This window comes from Phoenix dactylifera, chromosome 1 (assembly GCF_009389715.1).
Source record: "Phoenix dactylifera cultivar Barhee BC4 chromosome 1, palm_55x_up_171113_PBpolish2nd_filt_p, whole genome shotgun sequence".
Lineage (NCBI taxonomy): Eukaryota > Viridiplantae > Streptophyta > Magnoliopsida > Arecales > Arecaceae > Phoenix > Phoenix dactylifera.
In genome coordinates, this window is record NC_052392.1 from 24,321,252 (window position 1) to 24,345,115 (window position 23,864).

The 23,864-nt window shown below is 38.0% G+C and overlaps 2 protein-coding genes across 3 annotated transcripts; one reads left to right on the forward strand and one right to left on the reverse strand.

Annotated features, from left to right (window-relative positions):
* The first annotated feature begins 3,533 nt into the window (after nucleotides 1-3,533).
* Nucleotides 3,534-13,678, forward strand: LOC103716465 (serine/threonine-protein kinase D6PK-like). The gene is made up of 3 exons (XM_008804473.4): nucleotides 3,534-3,802; nucleotides 4,818-5,947; nucleotides 12,597-13,678. Exons 2-3 carry the CDS (start codon nucleotides 4,944-4,946, stop codon nucleotides 13,462-13,464), a joined length of 1,872 nt encoding a protein of 623 aa, XP_008802695.1. The 5' UTR covers nucleotides 3,534-3,802; nucleotides 4,818-4,943; the 3' UTR covers nucleotides 13,465-13,678.
* Nucleotides 13,679-15,489: 1,811 nt separating this feature from the next.
* Nucleotides 15,490-23,296, reverse strand: LOC120111945 (U-box domain-containing protein 35-like). 2 transcript variants are annotated; one of them, XM_039130391.1, is made up of 4 exons: nucleotides 22,864-23,296; nucleotides 20,174-20,292; nucleotides 18,681-18,796; nucleotides 15,490-16,168 (listed from the first exon to the last, which is right to left on the reverse strand). In XM_039130391.1, the coding sequence occupies exons 1-4, from the start codon at nucleotides 23,120-23,122 to the stop codon at nucleotides 15,946-15,948; spliced, it is 717 nt and encodes a 238-aa protein (XP_038986319.1). In that variant the 5' UTR covers nucleotides 23,123-23,296; the 3' UTR covers nucleotides 15,490-15,945. The 2 variants fall into 2 exon arrangements, with proteins under 2 accessions (XP_038986319.1, XP_038986322.1); XM_039130394.1 differs by lacking the exon at nucleotides 15,490-16,168 and adding an exon at nucleotides 16,879-17,497.
* Between the last annotated feature and the right edge of the window lie 568 nt (nucleotides 23,297-23,864).

Sequence of the window (23,864 nt, forward strand, 5' to 3'; positions counted from 1 at the left end):
CGACTTTTCAAGTATTTCTATGACAAGTATTGGTGAGTTACTCTAAGCCATATGTTTGGCATTGCTGCCAGTTTTTAATTTCTGGTTTTCTTTTCTGAAAACATGAGACTGAACTCATTTTATTATTTATTTTACTTTATATTTTTTTTTTTGAAAACACTTTCTAAATTTTCTGAAAAAAAGAATAAAAGGAAAGTAACTTTCAGTTTTTTTTTTTTTTTTTTTTTTTTGAAATGAAAACCGCCTCGCCCTTATTCACACCGCCATCACCTATCATCTCCTTTTGGCCATTGTTGCTGCCCGCTGGCTGCCGATGTAGGCAGTCTATACCCTGTTAATCTTCAAATATACTTATCTAATCTTACTTAATTTGCATCCTGCTGCTCCCTGTCTGTAACTTATTCTAGAGCATGTGTGCCTGAATCCAACTACGCGTGTTTCCTACAGATCTACTGTCAAAGGCTGTATTACAATTTAGGCATCTTCCACTTAAACAATTCTTTAGCAGTATCGAAACCTCGACCCATGTACCATCTTGACATTTAATCATGGCCATTCGATCAATGTCTTGCATCCCAATGTGCTCGATCTGCACCGCCGAAGTGATTGCTAGTGCAATAGAATTCTTGAATGAGGCTAATGCAATAGCCTTAGCCATAACTTAGTTGTCAATTGCATGTCCATGCCATCAGCATGATTATATGAGCTTACAAATTCCAAATTCCAGCCATTCCATCTCAATCTGATGTCTAAGATTTCAACCATCCGCCGCTTTAATAATTGCTTCTTAATGAGTTGCAAGCTCACCATCTTCTAGCTGCAACCCTTTCTTAGGATCCCAAAGCCTAATGTATCATAAAACTTGGATCCTAAATTAACATTCATCCATTCTCAGAATGCTTCCTTATCCGTCATGTGCAGTGCACATGCACTCTCCAGGTGGAACAAAGAAAAGGAGATTAATTAATGGCACAATTCTTGGAGCTTTACACTGCTGAACAAGTGTATGAGATGCCCATCACAGAGAGCTCCATGTGCTTTCGCTCATGGCCCTATGCATAGGCTTCATTGGGTTTTGTTTTTGTAATCTTAAACAAAGGATTAGATTAATGCTGGCTCTGCCCTCGTTGGACAACGCTGCATTGGCTCTCTACAAGACCTCGTTGGAGGCATCATGGGCTATATTCCACTCCAATGGATAGGGTGTCACACTTAAGCATGCTTAAGTGCCTAACTTTTACCTAACCCCTAAAAGATACCTTTCAGAAACCCCATGACCTTGAACTGCGACTTCTGGACCACCTTAGAGCATTGACCGCTGAGGGGAGGAAGGAAAAAGAAAGTAGGAGGAAAGGAGAATATAACAATTGGGAAGTTATGGATTGAAGGCGATTGCTCTGCCATGATGGAAACAATTCGATCGGCATAATAGATAAGACATAAAGTATAATGAAGCTTTTGTTGCAGCTAATATGCCATGAAATTATTCATAATTTTATGGAGTGGAGCAAATATAATAGAGATTTTTTTCCATAGCATGTACCGGACGGTACCAGATGTATTGGTTCGGTATCGGTATCGATACAGGTGGCATACCAACTCTTAGTACGCCAAAAAAAACTCCATACCATACCGTACCAATATTATGCTAATGTGGCATCGATACAGAGTTTGGCACTGATACAACGAACCTTGATTTTTCCATAACTTGCCTCAAACATGATCCCCATGCTGCAGACTTATTGGATTTGAGTCCATTGAGGCATTGATAAATGGGCAACATCATTAATCAGGATTGTCAGCTTGGGACCCTCCATGAATCTTGCTGCAAGCTAAACTACAGAAGATTCCACATGCTCCCCAATGGGGAGACTCCCACAGACGACAGGTTCCTCATTTGAACTTCTCCCCCTCTTTCTTTCTTTCTTTTTAATGGTAATTAAGAAGCTGTGGCCAAAGTGCACCAGAGCCTGCTAACTGAGCTGATTTGGTTTGTCGCGGCCCCACGAGCAATTACGCTGAGTACCTGTCTTTGGTTAGCATGATAATAAATTAGCAGCCTGCATGCATGCCTTGGGAAACAATTGAAACATATCCTCGCAGTTTTCTACACAGATTAAACGAGGCTACGACAAGCTCTACGGAGCTGCGCCATGAGCAAATCGAATTCAAATGGTTGTCCAGCGCGCGGCTGCCCATTCTGACAGGCTTCACGCATCGTATCAGCAGACCTCTAATCTCCTACGATTTCTTATCCAAGCAAAAAGAATGCAGGGGGCCATGAGAGGTATTAATCTTTATTTACAGATCTCTTATACAGGGTCCAAAATGCATTGGGTTGAGGGGGAATGGGGACAAGGAGGGAGGGAAGAGAGTGAGGATGTTATTGTCATTTCCAAGGATAAGGAATTGGCTTCTAGCGACATGAGAGGGGGTGGTTCTATATACACCCCCCTATTGCTAAGGACACCCCCCAAAAACCAAAAAAAAAAATACCCAAACTAACCTTTAGTGTAATTACCATATTGCCCTTGAAATTTTCTCATACACCCCCCTTCCTCCTCCTCCGTTTCGTTTTGAAAAGAAAAAAAAAAAAACACCCCTCAAACCCCCCTTAAACCCCTCGATCCATTTACATCGTTTAGGCGATCTTTGAAGGAGATTTAAGCCCCATTCGAAGCATGGACAAGCAACTAGTGATTTGGGACGAAGAATCGGCCGCAAAGGTACGTGTTCCACCTTGTTTCGAAATTTTTTTTTTCACGGTTCGTGCTCCGTTCGGCACTGGATCGCCGAGAACAAAAGGCTTCTGTTCGGCTGAACAGTGCCGAACAGAAGCCTTCTGTTCGGCAACCCTCAACCGAACAGATCTGTTCGGCTGCACAGTGCCGAACAGAAGGCTTCTGTCCGGCACTGTTCAGCCGAACAGAAGCCTTTTGTTCGGCGATCCAGTGCCGAACGGAGCACGAACCGTGAAAAAAAAAATTTCGGGAGAAGCCGGCGAGGTGGTTCCGGGAGAAGCCGGCGAGGTGGTCGGAGATCGGGAGAATGCCGGCGACGAGAGGGAGAAGGGGGAACGGGGGGGTTTTGGGCGTTGGCGAGGTGTTTTGGAGGGAAAGAGCGGGGTGGGGGGGTTTGGGGGGTGTAGAGAGCAATTTAGGTGAGGGGGTGGGGAGGGTGGGGGGTAATTTAGGAATTTTTAATTTTTTAGGGGTGTCCTTAGCAAATGGGGGGGTGTAGAGAGTATTTAATTTTTTTTTAATTTTTGGGGGGTGTCCTGAGCAATAGGGGGGGTGTATATAGAACCACCCCATGAGAGGGGGGGAAAGGTGAGAAGGAGGGCATTTGTGTCATTTAGAAAGAGCCTCAGTTCCAAAGGGAGGGGGGATGTGGGGCTGTGGGGAAGTGCACCTAGATATTGGGGATTGAGGGGGGTAAATTTGAAAGGCATTGAGACAAGTGAGAGTGGGCTTTTTGGGTTGTGGACAAAAGAAAAATAATGGAATAATTGAAGGAGAAAAGCTTTAGCTTTGGCTTTAGCTTTACCTTTGACCCCCCCACTCTATTCTCTTCTTTACATAACCTATAACCAGATTGAGCACCCACAACTTGCAGGCCCAACACCTTTCTAAAACTTCCCCCTTTATTATTATTTTTTTCCTCCCTCTTTATTTTTGTTTAGCTCTTCTCCTTTTCCCTTATTCTCTTCTTTGTGGAGACTGGGAGGAGGGAGGCCTGCAGCCAGAACTTCCTCCTGTCTGTCAAACTAAAAAGCCCTAAAGTTGTGATCTTTGAGGACAAGGTAGATGCCTTTGGCCTCCCCTTATCTCACTTCTATTTGGTATTTTTTTACATCTTCATTTACTACTGCTATTTTCTATTCGTTTTTCCTTTGTCAGAGTTGGATCTGTATTAGGGTTTGGATCTGCCTTTTAGATCTCTATTGATGGTGTGGAGGTGGGGATTGGGGGGATTTCAAGGGAGTAACATTCCATCAGGGCTTGCATGAATCTCTAGATATTCCCTCTTTCTGTTTGTTTTTGCTGAAAGGTCCTTTCTTAGGTGCTATTTTGGTTTTTATTAGCTTTCGGTGGAGAAAGACTGGATTTTGATGTGGGTTGCATGATCCCTGGTCCTTGATTCATAGTTTTCGCATTTTTCTCATCTTTTTCATTATTGGGGTTTTTGGGGGTTCCTGGAAAAAGCATTTTATAAAGGTGTGGATGCTCTAATCCAGGCTGCATCTAGCTCTTTGTGGGAGAGAAAGTTTTTTATTTTAAGCTAGTTTAGGGTCCACCTTCCTCTTTGCTGTGGAAAGACTGAATCTTGACGTGCGCTTTATGAGCTTTTTATTTAGCCGATTTAGGTCGATGCCTTGTGGTATTCCTCTCAACTGTATGGATCTGTCTTTGGTGATGCATTGTCGGAATACATGTGTTTCTTTTCTTCTTGAGATCTTATACTGCTAAGTGGCTCTGAATTGTATAACACCTTTTGCTACATAGATATTCATCCTTTTGGATTATGGTGAAGTTATTAAGTGAGTGAATCCATCTTCCTTTCATTTTGGATCTTGATGGATGGATCAACATGGTTATCCTGAGGAGTTAGGTTTTTTATTGGAATGGGAGGTGGGCATGTTTTGAACTTCCAGCTTCTGTTTTCTTCATCTTTTGGGATATTTTTTCAATCCATATTTTGCTTATGTATGCTTTCCTTTCTTTGCTACTCGGATGTTAGTTGCAAGTTCTGTCTTCTTTCCTGCACCATTCATAGTGCTACAAACTTTATCTGATGGCGGAGCACTGCATGTGCAGATCTATCGAGGATGGAGAAGAATGCATTTGATTCTTCAGCAGAATGCTGCATGCTTTTTCTGAAACCATGGAGCATGTCACGGATTGGTTTAACTTGCTAGATGCGCAAGTTCAGCATTTAGATCAATGGCTTCAAAAACTGTTCCTCAAACTTGCTCTGAACAACTGCTCAAAACACCTGCTAACCAAACAGTAGAGTCACATTCTCATAAGCCATCACCTTTGCAGATTTCTAAGCCAAGCAAATCAGAGCCCACTACGCCCAGAAGAATGCCAAAATCTGTCAGTCAGAGCACACCAAAACATAGTGCGGCAGAGGCACCAGACCAAAAACCAAATCACCATCGAAAAGATTCTATTGACTCTTTACCAGATAAGGTTCCTCAGAAGACTGTCCTTTCTCCAGAATCTAAAGATATGCATCCCTCCTCTGGTGGTCTGAAACAACCAGTACAACAAGCAGATCCAGAGGAACTGCCACAATTGAATGGGACCACAGGCTTGGAGGGTAATGTAGATCAAGAAAAGAAAATCTCAGAGCGGAGCAGTGCAAATGATAGCTTTGTTTCTGCTAAAGTTAGTGATGGAACCAGCAGTGTCACAAAGACCAGCGGAAGTGCTAAGATCAGTGACCGAGCTGACTTTGTTGAGAGTGGAAAGAGCAGCATGTGCAGGGCTAGTACAAGCACTGATATCAGTGATGAGAGCTCATGTAGCAGCATGAGTAGTAGTGCCACAAAGCCTCACAAGGCAAATGATTCAAGATGGGAAGCGATTCAAATGGTGCGAGCTAGAGATGGTGCTCTGGGTTTGAGCCATTTTCGGCTTCTAAAGAGACTAGGCTGTGGTGATATTGGTAGTGTGTATCTATCAGAATTAAGTGGAACAAAGAGTTATTTTGCAATGAAGGTCATGGACAAGGCATCTCTGGCAAGTCGCAAGAAGCTGCTTAGGGCTCAGACTGAGAGGGAGATACTGCAGTCCCTTGATCATCCATTTCTTCCAACATTGTACACCCATTTTGAGACTGATAAATTCTCATGTCTGGTGATGGAGTTCTGCCCTGGAGGAGATTTACACACCCTTCGACAGAGGCAACCTGGGAAATATTTTCCAGAACAAGCTGCAAAGTAAGTTCTGCTACTTCAACTTTTTATTGAAATCAAAATTTTGCCATGTTGAAAATTTAAGTGGTCCAATAAGGTCCTTAATTATATATTTTGAGCAGACATGCTCACATGTTTATACACATGGTTCCTGATATTTTCTTGTGCTGAAAATAGGACTGAAATTTAGTATTTTTTCTTACTTAAACTATGTCAATGCGGGTAATGCTACAAAGTAATTGATTTGATTATTTTTCAACATCTTTGTTAACTATGGAACCTTCTTTATTCTTTTACTTTTATCCATGTAAACTGTTAGAATCATTTCCAGAGCACACACATTTTTGGCTGCAAATGCAGCTGCAATGGTTTTGTTTGTAGTTTAACCGCTGGATGTTTGGAGGGAGCACCATGAAGTTTGTGTGAATAGGTAATTGTTGAAACTGAACAATGTGCTCTGACAGAATTGACAACATTGTAACCATCATTTAACCCTCCAATTTCACTTAGCATCTGCTCCCTGCTCAGGAATTTTGAATCACAACAGGTACAGTTTGATAATAGAGATGCCTTTTCTCACGACCTGTAGAGAGGTCGCAGGTCGTCAGAGTGTCAAAGAGCTGTTGATAAGTCTCTCTGATTTGATATCAGAAACTTGGCATCAGGTTCTATGTGACAAACTAATGTTAATCCATGCAACTTCCATCTGATCTTGCACGTCTGAAGTGTCAAAAATCCAAGCCATAGTAAAGCACGTGATCATCACCAACTATGACCAGGACTTGATTCTTTTTTGTGTTTTATAGATAACATTAGAAGGAATTCATGGACGAGAACTCATTCTAAACCGAGTTATCAAACATGAGCTTTACAAATCCCCCATCAAATTAAAAATTATGCTGTAAAGTTATCTTTAAAACATATTGAAGATTGATTGCTTTCCAGTTTGACTCAATGGCTTAAATCCGTGTCTAAGAGATCAACAGAGTTCTCTTTATTAAAGATTGTCAACTTCTATTTTATCTAGTTTCTTTCCATGTCTAAGGAAAACTAGGGTTGCCCTTGGGTAGGTTTAAACTGCAACCATAAGGTAGATTTGGCCTGCCAGCCAATTGACATGACAACCCCATTTCTTTCTTAAAGTTGCCTTTAGAAGGAATTGGGGCCAGTCATAGATGTTGCTCAATCATTCTCAAATTATGGGCATAATAGTTGACCCCATTTCAGTGGTAAAGTTCCTGGATGACCATGCTTTACTACTTTTAGAAGGAACTCTTGGATGAGCTCAGTTAGCATGTTTACTTGGCATTTTAACTTTCTCATAATGTCCCCAGCAATATTATGTGATTGTGCACTTTTGAAAAGAGAGTCATTGATTATGTAAAAAAGTAGTAGAGTGCAAAAATAAAGCTTTTATCAAACATGTCATCACACTAACGAAAAGTTATATGAAACCAAAATTTTGATCAGTAAACTTTGCACTTAAGTTTCTAGAATTATTCAATTGACTTCATGATTATATATGCAATCCCATTGAAGAAGTTAAACCTTATTACTTGGGAGGACCTTCTTTTCTGTTTCCTCCATCTGGAAAGCCTTATGCCATCTTTCAGAGATCTGTCTTCACAACCTATTAAGGGTTAAATCTTTAACCAATAACATTAGAACTTTTTACTCCTTTCGTTCGTGCCTTACTAGTTTCCTCCTATTTTCTAACAATTTTATGCAAGTCTGAGATTCACTACTCGTCAATGCTTCCTTTGACCATGCTGTATTAAGTGGTTATTCTTTGCTTTAACCTCTATTAGAGCAGCTTTAAGACTTCATACTATTAATTTGTTCTCTTAAATTACTGATGTGGCCTTACTGTTACATCCTTTGTTTTATAGACAAATTGCTCGTATGTGCATTGAGGACTCAACCTTTGTTTGGGATGAAAAAAATGACCTTATACATACAATTGGCTGTTTTCTGATATCAATCTATAAATGACTATCAGACCTTCCACTGACCTTTTCTTAATCACTTATAACTCTACAATACAATATGTTTATAGTATGCAAAACTGCTTTTTTCTGGTACATCATTATTTTAATTAGATCGAGCTCTTTTATTCTATAAAACTGTTAATATTTTTTCTATCTTACTGATGAATGCGGATATTGAACTTGCCCCATTTTCTTGTGAGTGCCTGCCTAGATGACCACTTCCATCACCTGACATACAACATACCTAGGTGCTGAAATGTGCTACATGCCTATATCAGATAAAGTCAGCAGAGTGTCTTCATTATTACATTATCTTTCCAAATTTTGCTTGTTACAAAGTTTACCAATTTTAACCTTATGATAGTTGATCTAAGGGAGAAATGTTTCTTCGATATTATTAAGTTTGTTTATTTGACATAGAAGTGTGCTTGTTAAATGTAGATCTCATTTAAATATGCAAATTGCAGAGGATTGCCTTCTTGTTTGTTTCTCATTCAGTATATCTTAAATAATTCTTTCAGCTATGATGAAATTTTAGAAAATGTTTGAGTTTTGGCAGAAACTCCAAAATCAAAATTTTTTTTTTTTTGGTTTTAGCTACAACTGATACAGAAATCTTGGAGTGTCACACAAACTAACTATTTGGACCATATTAAGTGTGTGTTGTGTGATGGATTTTGCTCCTCTCGGGAGGAGAGAATACACACACACTCTCTTTGTGTGTGTATATATGTGTATATGCGATGGAATTTTTTCCTTTAGACAGGAAAGGGTATTTAAACCTCTCGAGTTCAAAATCAATAGTGCAGCATCCAAATTAAAAATCCACACCTTGATAATAATTTACGCCACTAAAACTGCTTAGAAACTAAAAATTGCATGTTTTGGTGCATCATAGATTAAAATGATATGAGATCAAGTTTTGCTATGATCTAAGCATCAAAATCTAGTGATTTCGAATCTATGTATGTTTTAATATGTGTACGTCATGACCAATAAACTTACTTCTCAATTTAAATGCTTTATCATATGTTTTAGCACACTAGTATGTCCACATAATGCATAGATTAGAAACCACCAAAACATGTGATATTTTGTATTTTACGCGTTATGGTAGTATAGATCATGATCGTGGTGTGGATCTTCGATTTAAATGCCTCATTGTTGAATTTGGACGCAAGAGGAGTAGATATCTCTCCTCTGAGAGGAGCATAACTTATTTTCTATTCATAACATTGTTTGTTTAAATGTTAAATATTTAGGCTCTTTACATAGCTCAGATTATATAATTATTGGGAAGATTCTAAAGTATTGGAACTTAAAAAAATTGACAGTTTTTTTTATAGAATTATGGATTCTAAAAATCAAGTATCGATAGGCCTAGTCGTTTGCCTCTCGGCTTCTTGCGGGGCAAGAATTTGTCGAGTTAGATCAGCAGAATAAGAAATTTCAATAGTTCGAAGAAGCCAAATATTAATATTTTGACATAAATTTGGCTGCGATAGAATTCAACTCTTGTAGGTATTTATTTGATCTTATGTTAGAAAGCCACCAAAAAGCAACATGATCCATTACATTCTGAAGTCTAAGGATGATCTTTTAGCATTTTACTCTTTTTTTGTTTGTTTACTGAGAAACCAACCAAATTTTACATGCAGAACTCCCCAATCTATATAATGAACTTCATAAATGTTTGATTCTATTCTCCCCGTATTATAATTTTTAAATTTTATTTTTTAATAACTTTTCAGCTAGAACTCTCAAAACTAGTGCCAAAACCACCGAAATTGACAAAGCTGCTGGAATGGAAAGTGATTTTTTTTCCAACTAAGACCAAACTGAATTTACAAACCCTGATCTGAACTCAATTTTGATGCTATGTGGAGTTTTGTTGTTTATTCAGTATGCTACTCGTTATATATGCCCATGGATATTATTTGGGTATTCAAATGCAAGCACATGCATTTAGACATGCTTTTGGACATGTTTTTCCATGTTCCTGTTTAGATGAAAGCAGATTGAAAAAAAAAACGATCTTAGACCTTCTATTTAGGTTACATTGGGCAATCTTATGGGCGTTATTGCAACATCATGATTAGTAAAATTTAACATTGCTGGGAGTTACTGATCTATCCAGCAAGCTTAAAATTTAACTCAAAATTGAAAATATAACTTTTTGGATCTTACACAATTCCTTTCGTAGATGAGATTAAGGTTACCACATAGCTGCCACTCAACTCTTGTTCTTGAATGCTCATTTCAGACATGAAATCATTCATTAATTCATAGAAGAAACATAGTGCTACTATTTGAAGGGTCACCGGCATCTCCGGTTCTCTTAATGCTATAATAGATATTGATGCTTAAATATAGACTTCCGGGTATGATATAGCATTGAAGAAAGGGTAGGTAATGATCTGTGAACCAAGGTGAAAGAGGATATTGTATTGGGAAGTTAAAGAAGCATCTTGGAGAATGATGGCATAATGGAAAGATCATGGGAGATGGCAGTGTAAAGGATTAGTACCAACCTTGATATTGGTCAATTAAATTCATGCATAAGGTGCTGAAAGACCTTGAGGGAGGAATTATGTAAAATGTGGAAACTAGAAGAGCTAGATTGGATGCGTGTTATAATTGATAAGTTGTTCTTAATAATTAGAACTTAATGGCAAGGGAGTTGACAGTCTTACCCTTTGAGCACTATGATGTTGTGGCAGACATTGTGGTTTTGAAACTGAAAGGAAGGAGAGATGTTGAGGAATGAAAAATAGAGAATCAATTAGGGTTTTTTTTAATCATCATGGAAATGGTTGGGATACAATTTGGCTCTGAAGTGTATGGTGATCCACATCTAGAGCCTTTAGCAATTTGGCTCTGCAGTGTATGTTGAATTAAAGATCTACCTTATTCAGGGATTTTGCTTGCCTCCATAAATGGAGATTGTGCATTGTCAGCGATAGCCGACACAATCATTATGTTTGATTGCTATATTATTTTAGATAGGACTCCGAGTTGTGTTGGTGATTATCAACCGTGTTGGTGATAAATTCCTTAATATGTTCGGACTATCATTCTTTTTCACAGATACTTTATGTTGTGCAGCATGGGAAATTGATGAGCCTGAAGGTGTTTCTGATGATGCAAGTTTGCTGTGATTATTGCTAGCCTTAGCTATAAATAAAGTAGTAGTGATTTTGAAGTCAGGACATGGCATATTCTTGACTCAGGATGTTTGTATCCTGTCAGAAGTGGCAGCGACCTGCGTTTGGGTGGTGTGGAATCCAGAAAATGTTCATCTGCAGCCTTCCTAAAGTTGAATTGAAGTATACCTGTTTACCATGTTTGGAGAGTATGTTCACAAGCAAGACCGGAATTTTTTGTGTTGGTCTTTAGTTACCCATGTAATATTAATACCATGGTATCTTAGGCAAGGCTTGACTATAGCGCCCTGTTGTCATGGTTTAGATAATGAATATCAAGCACCTTAATTTAAAGTTCAGTCTGCTGACCGAAGTGGAGACATTTTTTTCTTAATATTATCATTATCTTGGGCCTTCATAGATGTTCCTATGGTCTTTAGCTGAAAAATATCCTTGAAAGTGTTTTTAATCATCTGTGTTCTGCTGTGGTGCAGTGTAATCACTGCCATAACCTATGAGCTTGCCTAACTGGCTTGGCAACATGAGTGTTTGACCATGATTCTTCATTAGCTGCCTGAATCAAGGCGGGAGTGGATTTTGGTGCAAGTGTGGGGCGCACCCCTCTCAAAATTTAGGATGTGAAGGCACCTAGAAGCATCTGTATGGAATAGTATTAGGTGTTCAAAATAATACTATCTGCTTATTTGCTTGTTGTATTTAAAGAAGTGACAGTACGAGAAAATAGATAATGGCAACAATAATTGGTACAATTAGAGATTGAATTGCAGTTAGCCCAAAGATGAAGAAAGCTGATGCAAGAACTTGAGAAAGATTCTGGGTTGAGTGGACACTTTAGAAGTTTGTTAAATTAGACACATTGTACATGAGAATGATGCTTTTTATAATTTTACTATTACCTAAATTTAAAATTCTTGCGCAGAAACCAAGATCATCATCAATGAAACTCTTGTTAAAATGAGGCCGGATAAAGACCTTAAAGAAATAAGAGATCAGAGACCTTCAGTATAGGGCAAGAAGAGACAGTTATATATATTAAATAAATTATAAGAAGAGACAAAAGCTGTTGTTACCTTTTGAAGCCGTTTTAATTGTTTCACTCTCATTACTAGACTTTGTTTGAAACACTTTAAAACAAAATCATAGAGGCCAACTAAAAGTTCTAGGTGCGTAAAATAATTGCCTTTTAGCGTAATCCACTAACCAGCCACTTGCTTTACACTGTGCAGTCACTCTTCCAGCTAATGCTAAATGGAAGTTTATTTAGTCAATCCAGGGACCATTGTTTTCATACACATTTCAACCCCCATTCAGCATCTAATAAGCAACTATCTTTGTTAGCAATCATGTACTGAACTCAGATGGCATGAACTTCAAAAATTCAAGATGATTAAGAACTTCAAGCCAAGTATCAGTTTGAGATGAGATAATTACCTAAACATCACCTGTTATATTATTGGTTTCTTTAAAAAGAAAATTAAATAGTCACATGCACATTATTCATTACTACTTTTTAAATTGCAGGTTCTATGTGGCGGAGGTCCTCCTTGCACTGGAGTATTTACACATGCTTGGCATCATATACCGTGATCTTAAGCCGGAGAATGTACTTGTGCGGGAAGATGGGCATATCATGCTCTCCGACTTTGACCTCTCTCTCCGATGTGCAGTTAGTCCCACCCTTATCAAGTCCTCAAACCCCGACGCTGAGTCCTTCCGAAGAAACAACCCAGTCTACTGTGTCCAGCCTGCTTGCATTGAGCCATCCTGCATCCAGCCTTCATGCGTGGCCCCTACCACATGCTTTGGGCCCCGCCTTTTCTCCAAGTCCAAGAAGGAGCGGAAACCAAAACCTGAGATTGGAAACCAGGTCAGCCCATTGCCTGAGCTCATAGCAGAGCCTACGGATGCTCGGTCGATGTCGTTTGTTGGTACACACGAGTACTTGGCCCCCGAGATCATCAAAGGTGAGGGCCATGGGAGCGCCGTGGACTGGTGGACATTTGGCATCTTCTTGTATGAGCTTTTGTTTGGCAAAACTCCATTTAAAGGGTCAGGTAACAGGGCCACGCTCTTCAATGTTGTTGGGCAGCCATTGCGGTTCCCAGAGTCTCCAATTGTGAGCTTCTCTGCAAGAGACCTGATAAGGGGACTGCTTGTGAAAGAGCCACAGCATAGGCTCGCATACAAGCGTGGGGCTACAGAGATCAAACAGCACCCATTCTTTGAGGGTGTGAACTGGGCCTTGATACGGTGTGCAAGCCCTCCAGAGATCCCAAAACCGGTCGAAGTTGACTGGTCCCCACGGCCACCAGCATCAACAAGTGAAAAGGTTGCCTCTGCTGCTAATCAGAAAGGGTCTGATAACTATCTAGAATTTGATTTCTTTTAACTGGTTTTTCCCTAAGCTGGATAAATTTGTTGTATCAAGGGAAGGTGTAGAGTTTTCTCATATTTCAGGATGGCAGGTGATTTCAGATATAGATTGTTAGAGTTCGGTCACGCTGCTTCTGTTGTTTCCAAGTGGACAATCCAATTTCCAGATTTGTATTCCTTAATGAATGCTGAAATATTTTTATCTTTCATATGTTAATTACTCAAATATCTTTGCTCTGTGTCATTGATTTCAGAAACCTTGGAACTTAAAACATCGCTAATTCCCTCCTGTCATTAATTTGTTTGAAATCAAATGGTGTTTTGGGTCATATAGTCATTATATCCTGTTGGTTCTTAAGCTTGGCATGGAATATCTGGTATATTCGAGGAGTAATTTAGAGTATGGAGACCTGCTTGGATTATCTTGGAATGACTTGCAATTGAAACTGAAGCAGGTAAAACTTCCTGTAGCTTTTGTTCATATCATGTCTTGATTCATGTATAAGCCGAATAATTCTAGCAGGGGAAGCTATTCAGCTCATCATTGACAGCAAATTCCATCCTAATTCTAGGTGATAACAAGCTGATGTTATAGATTAAGCTGTAACACCATTCAGTTCATTTCTCCATAGGCGCAAGCATTGCCTTGATTTACCCCTCTTCATGATGTTATGATATTTCACTGGCCATTATGCAGGATTTGAAAGGATCAGATTCAACTCCAAATTGCTACTTGGTGGTGTTAACTCTTCTAATATTGCTGGTGGCAAGACTTCTGCTGTTTGTTAATTGCTTGCTGCACGAGGCTGTCTGGTACAAAGGTAATGCAAGAACAGGTATGGACAAGAACTAAAACTTTGCGAATCCCTATAGATTTGCACCTTTCGCATCCTGTTTCTTTTGCCTGATGAAGTAAATATAGGGCTTGATTCGTTCACTCACAATATTGAGTATATGCATTAATGAGTTACTAGAAAAGAAATCTAGTGGTAAAGTTATAATTTCAAAAATATCTAGGCCATTTTGTAGAGGTGAGATTGGAGGATATTTTCATAGATATTTATATATATTGCTTTCATAGGAGTAACATCATATTTGAAAAGGTTAGTGGTATTTTCTTTGGAAATTAAAGATCTGCCGCCCATATACTCAATCCAATCACTGCTAATTCTTTTACTACGTTTTTTCCACACATTTAATGAGCGAGTGAACGCAATTTTCTGAGGTGCAACAACTCTGCTTGACAGAACCCTTGATGTGTTCCTAAGGCCAAGGAGTTTGTATCAATATACAACTCGGTGCTTGCAATGCATGCGGCCAAAGTAAGAGGGAATATTTGTTGGAGAGCTGTTATCTTGTTTAGAGATGAAAGCAGTGGGGCGACACAAGAGGTAAAATAAGACCCTGTTAATTCAGAGTACTCGATGTGTGGCCTGTGACTGTGAGCGCAATGGAGACAGACAAAGGAGGCCCCTGGGAATTCTGGTTATGTATTAATTATAAGGTATACATCATAACAGGAATTTGATTTTCCCCACAATTTTTTTTTGTTCTACTGTATACCTTTCCTTTAAAAAAGTATCAAGCAAGTCTTATTGATTTCATTAAGTGATGGAAGAAAGAAATTAGTAAACCAAAGACAAAAGGTCATACGGTAAAGAGCAAGTCTGATCCTCCTCAACATCTTCTTTGCGCCTCCGTGGTGGCGATCACCAACCGACCCACTGACCCAGATTGAACACATCGATCTGGACTTCGCTTCGCCGGAGGCCTACACCATCTCAATGGTGTTCTAAGTGCATTCCAAGAGTTTGACACAGTCTCTTTGCTGTCTGAACAGAAACAACTGAGCTGCACCTAGCGTCACCCATCTTATATCTTCCATGGACCAAGTTTTTGCCACCTATGATGACAGCGCGCATAGCTCGGAACTCTTGTTCTGTCAGAAAGATTTCTTCTTCTTTTTCTTCCTCTTTTTTTTTTTTTTTGTTGGGGGGGGGGGGGGGGGGGGGGGGGCGGAGGGTAGAATGTCACAAAGATTTCTAGGGCACTCGCCTTTAGGCTTGCTGACTAACTCTTCTACCAAAACATTTAGTGATAGCTCTCCCAGTTCACTAAACCAACTAGCTAGCCAACAATACAGTGCTTGTGGTAGAAAGTATCATTAGGCACAAAAATGGGGCATTCAAATCTTCATGCAGAGCTATTTCACGGAATAGTGTGGAATTTATGTGCATTTAAGTTAAGTTGCTACAAAAAATAACGTTGCTCCACAAAAAAAAAGAAAAAAACAACCTTTGATCTATCAATCTATTGAAGGCAGGCTGACTAGCTTTGTAAACAGTGTCATATAATGCTTTGGTAATTTCACTTTATCAAGTTTATGTTACAGTCCATCATGAAAACGAACGATCACAGTGTTCCAAAAGAATGATTTCAATAGTTTTTTTGCTGGTAAACATCATCAGAGGTGCAATTTATGAAACATGAGAGCTGGCTATGTGGATTTTCCTGGAAAGCAAGTACAAAGTATTGAATCCTTGTTTCTGTGACTCTGCTCGCTATCTTTGTTCTTGCCGTCTGTGGTAACAGGATTTAGTGAGGATACTGTTGCCGGAGAAGGAGGTTTAACTTCTCTCCCGTCACAGATGATCTTGACTTCGCAGTAGTCAGGTGCATTTTTATGTATTTGTTCTGCTTTGCTGTTTCTCCTCCATCTTCTGAGTACATGAAAAATGTTAATGGTTTTCAACTGTCCTAACTTGATCCGATTATTGGAAGATAAATTGGTATGGAATAAGATTTGGAATTTAGTATGATAACCTATTTACTTATTATATGCTACGGAACCGATAATAGTATCATCTTGAACATGATAATCTATTGACTTGCAAATGGAGACATGGGTATCTCAATTTTTTTTGTTGAAAATCTAACCATATGGTTGGCATTTGACATTAGGTTACTGGTGGGAGAACGATAGGCCAGGGGAGTGTGTGAAGCCGCCATGCAGCGATACGTGATTAGCTTTCCTGATGTTATTATATGGTTATTATATTATACATCGTGGACCAAGTAACATCACTCCTACCCACAAATTGAAAGGAACTCCCACCATGAGTACTGTGAATAATACTTTAGGTACATGCTGCACTACCTAATGGATACCCTAACTAGGTTTTTCATGGTCGCCGGGTGAAACAGGCATTCAAGGCATCAGGATTCTCTGTGATGCTTGGTTTGCACTAAAGAGTGCTGTGCAGTACTCGATGGCTACTATCAAGAGATGGACAACTGTCATTAACCGATATCCTGTATATGGTAGGCACATAGGGTTGGCTTGTTTGATAGTCGTGCATCTTCTAATAGCGGCTATTGAGTACTTTACAGCACTCTGCGGTGTAAACCACTCATTGCAGAATCCATGCTGGCAATTAAGGCCTTTTAGACCACCTAACCATCATGCATGAGGGTAATTCCTGGTTCGCATAACAGATCTTGAGTTCTGTTTTCTATGCTATACCTAATTTCTTACTTTGTGTTTCAGCTACAAGGTGGTTTGAATGCCTAAAGATCACCTGCTAGAAAATTAAGGATCTATTTGGATGTTGGGGATATCTTGTCAGATTATACCAGCTTCTTATTTGGAAATAGGAGGAAGAAGGAGCTGGAGAGGTGAGGGAGATGCTGGAAGTCGACCAAATCATAAGATTTGTCGATAAAGTAAATCATCTCTCGACTGGGGAACAATTTAGATTTATGATCACAATATATGGCAGAATTCTATGACTTTCTTTTAATACAAATACCCATGTTTGGCACTAGCCCTTTCTTAAGTTTAGGCCATACTGGGGTTTTAATTCTTTTGGATGTTGGATTTCATCGACGTGTTTGACATGAAGAAGAAAATGAAGGTCACCATGCATTGCGACCTAAACTGCTTCCCTCCATTGGATTCCATTATCCTTGAGACAAGGAGATTAGTTTTGGTCGGCTCCTTGGATGACTCCTCTTATCAGAATTTCCAACGTATTTTGAATGAAAACCCCCTGCAAGAAGATCTTATCAGGCCAATAAAATCTTCCAGCATCCAAACAGGCGTTAAAGCAACTTATTGATGTCTCATAAGAGACATCCCATTAAAAAGAAAAAAAAAAGACAAAGAAATACTTATAGTTACTCCCTTCCAAGCTAAGTGAGATGAAAATATCTGTCAAGCTAGCTTGGAAGCAGACCACATTTTATTGAGAGTTTCTTCAACCCACATTTCTAAGCTATGGAAGACACTCATATATTGCCCTAGAAGACGGGCTTCGATCAAGAATCAGACTCACTCTCAAACCACATAAACACATAAACAAAGACAGTGGTTGCAAGCGACGATGAATTAGGCCTCAGTAGGGTTAGGTTTTGCTCACAAAAAGGGTTATTTCCATTTAGAATCCAATCTGACTTTGGAATAAAATACCTACTCTATAGTAAGAAGTTGGTTAAATCTGCTTATATGTATTCTAAAACTTCAGTTTGGTGATCATGGAGCAATCTCACTCACTGTTCATCCTTGTTATACAAGGGATGCTTGTATAACTGCTGTAGATTAAGTGAGCTTTTGATTTTTCATCACCTACTCCACCACTCAAATGTATATTTCTCTATATATAGGAAAGTAATGTTTCATATATTAATATGATATTACGGACATGATCCGATCAAAAATGAAACCTAAATTCATTAGGCAATACTTGGCCCGATAGGGAATGGATACTTTATAAAGATCGATACCAATATATATATATATTTTTAAAAGGATAAAATGGGGGCTTAAATTCCACCTAGCTAGCTCTATTAGAAAGAGGAGAAAGAATTAGAGAATGGAACACCAACTATATAGATGGAAAGGCTGCGATCTAATATCATTGAGATTAAGATTTCAAAGTGGTTCGACAATATACTTGTGGAACATTTTAAAAAATCTTAATCGTAATGACATTAGGTTAAGGTCTTCCCTTTTATTTTTGGGAAAACAAAATGCTTGTGAGAAGCCAAGTAATATGTTTCATTGTATTATTACTGATTAAAGAAATGTTAAAATTATGAACTTATGTTATATCTCTTCTTTTACAAGATGGACCACTGGTATGTCATTCTTCTTTTCCAAATAGAAAGGGAATGAGGAATTATTATGGTTATAACATCAGAAATTATTTTTGGATAGTTTGTAATAAGATTTACCTTAAATTAGATTTCGTGGTACCCACGATCAACCTTGTAATGTTGAGCACTGGAATAAGATCAACAATAGCCTTTGCAGTCTGATCACTCTCAATGAGAAGCGTATCTACCTCCACCTAGCATTTATATACATGTGATATGCAAAATTAGTGCAGTACATCAATCACATTCAAAAGAAAATGAATTCAAGGACAAAGAGAAGGAATTTCTAAGTTTTACTAAGACAATTATATATACAAGCATTTTCTCTTGTTTTCATACCTCAAAAAGCTTATGTTGCCCAGAAAAAAAGTGAAAATTCATATTATTTTATAATTTCAATTGTCACCTTCTGATCTATAACTTAATAACTATGTGACAAGAATTTTAATTTATATATTGTTCATCTGGTCACAATTACAAGTGGATGTAAATTAGGATGAATCATATCTACTTTTGTCCTGTATCATGTTGGTGATAGATGTCTCAAAGGTGCATAGATAATGTCCATTTTTCATCTATAGGTGCAAGAATTAAACTATCTTGTGAACCAGCCTTGGATTAGCTTTTTGGCATCCCACTTGTGTTAGAAGCCTAGTTTGAAGGAACGGTTATAACATCCATTATTGACCATTATAATAGTTATAATAGCCATTATTTATCTCAAAAGGAAAATTTTAAATTTTTAGTATTAAAATGATCACTGAAATACTGGTTATTAAAATGCCGTTAAGATGGAAAATAACAGAAAATAGAAGAAAAAAAATGATATTTTCTTTTCCTTTATTTTTACTAGACAATATAGTATATTTGTTGGCTGTACAACAACTTGTGGTGGTAATTTAAGAATAAATATTTGAAAATTGAAATATATATATTTTATTCAAAAGAAAGAACAAGTAAAAGTAATGATCATTATTTGCATCATAACAGGACATAATGGAAAATAATGGTTTTTTTACATTATTTAATTTAATAGTATAATTGTTGGTGGCTGAAAGCATTATAATGTTTAAAATCCTGTTATTGAAATCGTGTTTAGAATGTGTCCATGATTCAAACCTAATTAGTTGTGGCATTCCTACCATATTTCTAAAAAATAAATTATTAATTCTCTTGCTTATTAATTATTTGCTAAGAGGAATTATAAAAAAAATTATGCTCTTCTAGAAGATAGCACTACAGAAAAAAGATAATTTCCAACGTTTTTTAATACATACACCGACGCTTATAATCGTCGATATTTATATTGCCGATACTTTTTAAAGCGTCGCAAAATTAAGCATCGGTAATATAAGCATTGAAATTTAGAAAAGCTCTTTGATCCTTAGTTTATTAGGATAGTAAAACACCTCTAGGGATTAATTATAATATTATTATTTTGGGTGGTCTTCATCTTTCTTAAAAGTGAAAGAGAACAATGGTTTACTGAAAAGTGAAAACAAGAATATCAGAATCGAGGATTTAAAGAAATTGACATGGCTACTTATGGTCCATACTTTCAATAAAATTACCTTAGAACTATGGCACAAGTTTAGATACTTTTGTAACATTTCTTGTCTTTTGGTCCTCTCTTGGTTCATGTGGCTCTCCACCTGCTCTTCACCGAGTTGATGCTTTGGAAATGTTCCTACTATATTATAAAGATAAGCATCCATGAATGCTAGCTAATACTAATTTTAAAAAAAATAAAAGAAATATTAGCTAATGAGAATTGAGCGTTGAAGTCCAAGTGTATTCCTAGCTACGCAGAGAATATCAGTATATAATGTTGTTTTTTTTCCTATGTAACGCAAATAAAAAATAGTACTTAATTATGAGGAGAAGGCTAGGAGAGAAATTCATGGGCAAACATGTATAGGTAGATGCCTTTCGGGAATTATTAGAAATGAGATGCAGTTAAATTCTTGCACAACCCGCACTCCTCGCGGAGATGGGAGCTTTCAACAACTAAGATATAATACCTCATGCAATTTGAAGAAATCACCAGGCAAGCAATAAATTTTAGCAAGTCAATGAGTATGAAAGGTGTGACCAATTTATTATTCAAACACTGAAAGTAAGAAATGTAGCCGGTTTAGGATTTGTGGTCAACATAAAAATGGAAAAATACCTAATGTTTGTTGGAGTTTTTTTTAAAAAAAGATAGAATTTTTTTTCATAATAATAAGATTCTAATATTTTATAGAAAAGAAAAATCTAGGATATAAAAAAATCTAATTTCGATTGGCTGAGATTAGGATAATTTTTTCCCCCGAAAATGTCCTTAAATTTTTAGATGGAATGGAGTAAAGTCTTTTATTTTATTAAGGGCATAATAGATATTTTGTATTTTTTTTTAAAAAAAATAGATGCACAATCAAATATAAGTTATTATAAAATATGTTATTTTTTTATGATCAACTATATATATGTATATATATTATTTTTTAAATATTACTTAATGAGATATCAATTTTTTTTAAAAAATATTGGAGAATTTTTTTGTGAAAACCAAAGGACTCCTTAACGTGGTAGGCTTCAATTTGTTGCAAATCAAAATCATTTCTGTCCACAATGCCCCATTTCACTTTAGGGGGCATCAAAATATTCGTTCTAACACCTAAGGCATAAAGAATTGGAATTTGGAAAACAGGAGTGCGGGTAAGGTGGTGAGGACTTATAAAATATATTGTATCTAACTTAGCACGCATCCTCAAATAATGTCAGTGTCCTGCCCTCAGATAATGTCAGTCCCGCTCAGCTAAAAATTATCCTTTCACTCTTTTCCGAAGGAAACACTTGGCATTGTCCTACAAGGTGGGGCATTCTCCCAAGATCACACATGAAATGTTGCATTTGATGTCTCTCTCTTGGGTTGGCTCCTGTATGATTTATAAATTCATTTCTTAGCAAAAAGAAAAAAATTAATCAATTTTAGCCTTAGCTATGTATCATTTACTTCTTTCCTTTAATTTCAGTTTCTTATAAATCTAAAGCTCATTTTCTCTAAACTTTGAAAATAAAATGAGCAAAATTCCTCCCCATCCTCTTCATGCCGAAAACATCCCTACGGCCGACCTTAGTATCTCATCCCTAAAATGCCTCAACAAAGAATGATTGATTCTCTTTTCTTTTTTTTTTTTTTTTTGGACAACATCGACCATTGAATAGCATCTTACATATATCTCAAAGCAGTCAGAGCTATTTCATTCAGCTATCTGCACAATTTTTAAAGTAATTATTGCATGATCCAACAGCGGCGGGACCACTAAATTAGAGTTGGAACATCATGGGACCACGACAATATAAAATCTTAATCACGCCATCACGATCGCAAGTCATTGCAAATATCAACACCTTTATGTAGAAGACTTCTTTCTTCTTAACTTTTCTTAAGAATCAAAGATGCCTGCTTGTCCCTTTGGGGAAACCAATGCATGGATACCTAGATAGTCGTCGCCCAGGCCCACCAATTCCTAAACAAAGACTTATAGGTGGCAAAGCCTTTTTTTTTTTTTTTGCTAAGGTTCGACTCCAAAAAATAAAAACACATATAGGAAGTTAATACCTCTGAAAAAAAAGGAACAATTATTGAGATCCCAACCAGTCTCCAATTTCCCTGTTTTCTTTTTTCTTTATGAGGAATAGATATATATTCTTGTATACCAGTTCATATCATTGATTTGCATAGGAATAGGATGGAAAATTCTAACTCTTATTGGTTTCCCTTAATTATAAAGCTTTTCATTATGACAAGAAGGATCTTGTGCATATATCCTTGGCGATCTTCTTCTGAGCTTAGAGTGGTTTAAATTTTGGATGCCATGAATGCATCGAATTCAATGGTGTCAGACTACAGTCAATGGTCGGATTGAATGCATTAACGGCTACCCAAGAGTCTTTACTAGCTCCATATGAGAGGTCTAGAATTAGGAAAAATATTTATTGCCCTCAAAATTTTCAAGCTATAGAAGCCACCAACGCCCTTTGATTTCCATTACTATATATATATTTTTTTTAAGAAAAGAAGAGCCATGATCATTCTAAACCAGCGCAAGACCATCGGATTACTTCGGTTGGATCGAAAAAGATTTTTCAGAAAAAGAAAAGAAAAAATTGATAGACCTGATCATGTTGCACGGCTAGTAGACTGTAGTAAATTTTCCAGGAAAAAAAGGAAAAAATGATAAGAAGAGAGCGAGAGAGAGATTGAGAGACTTACATGGAGTAGGAATATGATGGATCTCAGGGAAGACGTGTATAAGATAGACGAAGCTCGAAGGCTTGGCGACATACTTCAACGCCCATGAGAGTGCATCCATGCCTGAACTACTCTTCCCCACTGCCACGTACACGTCGTCGCCATCCACGGCCTTCCCCGGGCTCGCCGGAACCGCTTGCCGGGGCTCAGCGGCTCCCGGCTCCTCCTCCACCTCCTGTATCTCGCACATACCAGCGCTTGTGATCTCGCTCGTGCTCATGCTTGCCCTGAGATCCTTCTAGCCCTTTGGAGAACCGTCACAATTTCTCAGGTGGGCGGGTAGGGGTGACAGGAGAGGAAGTGCTCGTACTTTGACAGGAGCTTTGGTGGTGGAAGGAGGAGGGAGAGGAGTACGGGCGTTGGAAGAAGGGGGAGAGGGAGCCTGGGGACCCTTTGTTTTTTTTTTTCATTTGACTTTTCTAAGTAGAATAAAGCATACTATAAGCTTTTCCAATGACCTCCTGTATATTTATGGACTTCTAGAAGATTGTTTTTGGCGCCGCATGCACGATTGTTTGTTTGTTTGTTTTTTTTTTTTTTTGAAAACAGCTGCTCACACTATTCTAACATAAGTACAGCTAACTACATCAGCGTCAAGTAAACAACACAAAGTAAAAAAAACAAAAGGCTGCTGCGTCCAGAAAAGATCTCCAGAGTAGTGCGCAACGAAGGAGGCGACCCAGTCAGAAGTCTGGTTCGCCTATCGTTCGCCTCCTGCAAAACATGCCTCTGAAGAACTCGGCACTTCTGTAGCATCTGACGAATGTCGCTCAAAAGTGGGTGCTCCACCTCCATGCATGTTTACAGAGACATAAATAACGTATAGACTGAGTGATTTTGTATGTGGTTAGTCACTCTATGGGTTGGAGAAGGAGAACTACCTAGAGCATTCTGAAATTTGTTGTTTTCTGATTTTATTAAATATATTCTTGCTAGAACGATATGAATCACCTATTTCACTA